Source organism: Gekko japonicus, unplaced genomic scaffold (genome assembly GCF_001447785.1).
Source record: "Gekko japonicus isolate JY-2015 unplaced genomic scaffold, Gekko_japonicus_V1.1 scaffold1588, whole genome shotgun sequence".
Classification (NCBI taxonomy): Eukaryota; Metazoa; Chordata; class Lepidosauria; order Squamata; family Gekkonidae; genus Gekko; species Gekko japonicus.
The window spans coordinates 203,305-206,870 of NW_015167583.1; the positions used below are offsets into that span (position 1 = coordinate 203,305).

General features: G+C 44.7%; 1 protein-coding gene across 1 annotated transcript in view; it reads left to right on the forward strand.

Annotated features, from left to right (window-relative positions):
* The window catches only part of AMN1 (antagonist of mitotic exit network 1 homolog), a 74,731-nt gene extending 71,664 nt beyond the window's left edge, over nt 1-3,067 (forward strand). The window contains exon 7 of the mRNA XM_015413905.1: nt 2,279-3,067. Coding sequence (XP_015269391.1) covers nt 2,279-2,352 — 74 coding nt within the window. The 3' untranslated portion in view covers nt 2,353-3,067. The remainder of the gene's footprint in view (nt 1-2,278) is intronic.
* Nucleotides 3,068-3,566: the final 499 nt, after the last annotated feature.

Below are 3,566 nucleotides of genomic sequence, written 5' to 3' on the forward strand. Positions count from 1 at the left end.
AATAGTTAGATAAATTCTTTTATTTGGGCTAATAATCTGTGTTGTGCTCTGACCACATAGTCTCCCCTGCTCTGCACAATAACAAAGAGAGGGGGTAGCCCAAGGAGGCAAGAAAAGGCCAGACCCTTGGGTTGCCAACTTTCCAGGGATCCCCCAAAGATTGGGGATTCTATCTCCAAATATGGAGATTTGGCCAGAGGGGTCTCACCGTCCCTCTAAAAAGGCAGTGACAATTCAGTGAGTTGTGGCAGCGAATTTAAGGAGTGAGATACGCGCATGGGACGAGGGTGGGAGGCAAACAGCTGAATGGTAAACTGGAGCCCGTTTCGCCACATTAGGCAACCAAGCTCGGTTCAGACAAAGGAAGGATTTTCTGGAAGAGTGTATGGAAGCCAGGGTTTGGGGAAGGGAGAGGCCTCAGCTGAAAAGAATGTTATACAGCCCACCTTCTAAAGCAATTATTTTCTCCGGGGGGGGGGATCTGTTGTCTGAAGTTCAGTTGTGATACCTGATGATCCTCAGGCTCCACCTGGAGTTTGGCTGCCCTAGGTGTAGTGGTCAGTTCTCCAGAGCAGGTTCTGCTAGATCCAGGTTCTTGCTGTAGAAGCTGAGTGGGTGATTTTGGACTGGTCACAGACTTTCAGCCTAAACTACCTCATAGGGTTGTTGTGCAAGTCAAAAGCGTGAGAGGAGAATGATGTAAGCTGCTTTGGTCCCCATTGCAAAGAAAGACTACCTTTCCTCCTGGGGAACCATTCTTGCCAATCTCCAGGTGAGGGCTGGAGATCACTCAGAAAATGGTGGACTCTGTGGCAGTCAGGGTTTCAGAGCACAGAAAATGGTGGACTCTGTGGCAGTCAGGGCTTCAGAGCACGGGAGAGGCTGCAGGTGTGTGTGTGTGGGGAAAATGGAAAGCTGAAGAGAGAGGGGGAAATAAAGGTAGTTTGATGATTGGCTGGGAAGGAGATAGGGTTGCCAACAGGTGAGAAATTCCTGGAGATTTGAGGGATGGAACCTGGAGAGGGTGAGGTTTGAGGAGGGGTGGAACCTCAGAAAGGTTAAATGCCATAGACTCCACCCTCCCAACCACCCATTTCCTCCTGAGTAACAATTGTCGCCAATCTCCAGGTGAGGGCTGAAGATCACTGAAAATTACAACTGCTCTTCAAGTAGCAGAGATCGGTTCCTCTGGAGAAAATGGTGGACTCTGTGTCATTATACCCTGCTGAGGTCACCACAGCACATTGTTGCTGAGTGCCCAAGGCCTTGGCACTCTCCCAGAGCCTCTTTCTAGAGCTCGTTGTATTTATTTCCACAACCAGCGTCATTCCTAGTATATTATAAAGTCAGTCCTTTTAAAGAGTAGACCACCAGGGAACCATTATGCATACCATTCCATCAGCTTTGGAGGAAAAAGAGGGCACATGACTAACATTAAAAACTTTTACAGAAACACATCTGGAATTATTTACCCTGCACCACTTTGCTATGGGCGAAACTACTGATCAAATTAGTGAATCAGGGTGATCTTGCAACCGACTTTCAAGATTTCCATACATTTCTAGTAAAAATGTTGATGATTAATAGTGTTGCCAGCTCTGGGTTGGAAAATACCTAGATATTTTGGGGGGGCTGAAGCCTGGGGAGGGCGGGGGTTTGGGGAGAGGAAGGACCTCAGCAGGCCATAATGCCATAAAGTCCACCCCCCAAAGCAACCTTTTTTCCAGGGGAACATCTCTGGAGTCTGGAGACGAGGAGATCTCCAGGCCCCACCTGGTGGTTGGTAAACCCTATTGTTAGCCATATTTATAGAATGTTATGGACAGCTATGTTTGTAACTGTCTGGAGGGCAGGTGCCCACATGTAACTCCCGTTGCCACCATTACCAGCTGCAGTGCTGAAGGCTGGGTCTGCTTAACTTCAGGAGTAGAACAATATAATGGGTGCTTTCAGACCATTCTCTGAGTCAGAAAAGTGTTTAGGTACTTTGGTTTTTTCTAGCCATGGATTGGTTGGTAGGAAGCTACCTGGCCAGGGGTATCCCCAAAAATGACCAGTTTCAGGGCTCAGTTTGGCAAGGCAAGGCTTGACAGGTGGTAGGTTTCCCCAGAACAGTGATCCAGTCGAAACTCGAAACAACTTAAATTGGAAATAATCCGTTGTGCATGAGCAATTTCTGTTTGTAATTTTTAGCAACTGGCCCCAAGCATGTTCTTATTTTAAGGAAATCTGTGAGTCATCACACATTTATTTACCATTCTTGTAATGTATTTTGCAGATCGTTCCCAAGAAGCCTTGGAACAGCTGGTTGGACCAAACAAATTTAAGCAAGTTTCGTGGACTGTTTACTAATTGTCATGATTTGTGTAAAGTGGCAGACAGGAGCTATTTGCTGGCGAGGATAAAGTTGTTACTGGAAAGACATAGGTAAAGCAGAAGCCTGTATCAGTTCCCCGCTGGAGTGATCTGTCATCATCCCAGTAATTTTCTGTCCAAGAGATGTATTAATGCTCTTGTCGGTGTTATATGAAAAACAAGGGCATTGTATTCATTGCAGGGTTTTTTTGCTCCACATTATGAGTAAAGGATGGGGACATTTTCTTTAATGTTTGTAGAAGAGCAACACTGGAGAACTCTAATAAATGTTTAAAAATAATTTGACTGTATCCAGAGGTGCTCTTCTGCTTATAGGCTCCTTCCACGAGCAAACGGTGCTTTGTGTTCCAGCATGAAGTCCTGCACTAGCAAAGGGCCAACAATAAACGAAGGTATGCAGTGCATGGAGTGAGCCAGCAAGGCTTGGAAACTAATTGGGTTTAAATGCCTTATCGGGCATCCCTTTGAGGACCAAGTATGTTTCAAAGTAGGTCTTGTAACTGGAGATGTGTTTTCGTTGTGCTGTGTCTTGTTTTCAAAATAAAATCTCTGGCTTTCTTCAAGTTTCAAATGTCATTTCTTTCATTTTATCAGCAAAATGGAGTACAGATGTGTCTGATTTAAAAAAACCCTACAATATGGCTCTATACAGACACCTGCTGACCAGGATACTAAGCTTCAGTGACCATTAGGGGGCATATTACTGTTAAACCTTGTTGGATTGGTATTTTGTATTTCGTCTTAGAACGTGTCGTACAGCCATATCTGAGTAAGCCATACTCTTTGATAGAAATTTCAACAGAATTTCCAAATAAAAAGTTTTGAATGAGATGCAATTGCAGTGTAGCATTTCATGTATTTTTTAAACACTCTTCCTTTCTGTTATGGTACAATCTACTCTGCTGTGTATGTCGCCAGAGCCCCATGTTCTTTTCAAGATTAGGGCAAGACTGGGTAGATTTACAGATCAAACACATTAATTTTTAGCACAAACAACGCACACCTCAAGCCAGAGCAAATGATCAATGATCAAATCTACAAAGCATGACATATGACCTAGCCCATGGGTCTCAGGGATACCAGTGAAAACTACATGGTGGCCAGCTGGACACTTCAGAGGTAGAGAGCACATCTGGTCTTCTCAAGGATGGTGAGGAGGAAACAGACATCCACAGCAGTGCTTAGTTTGC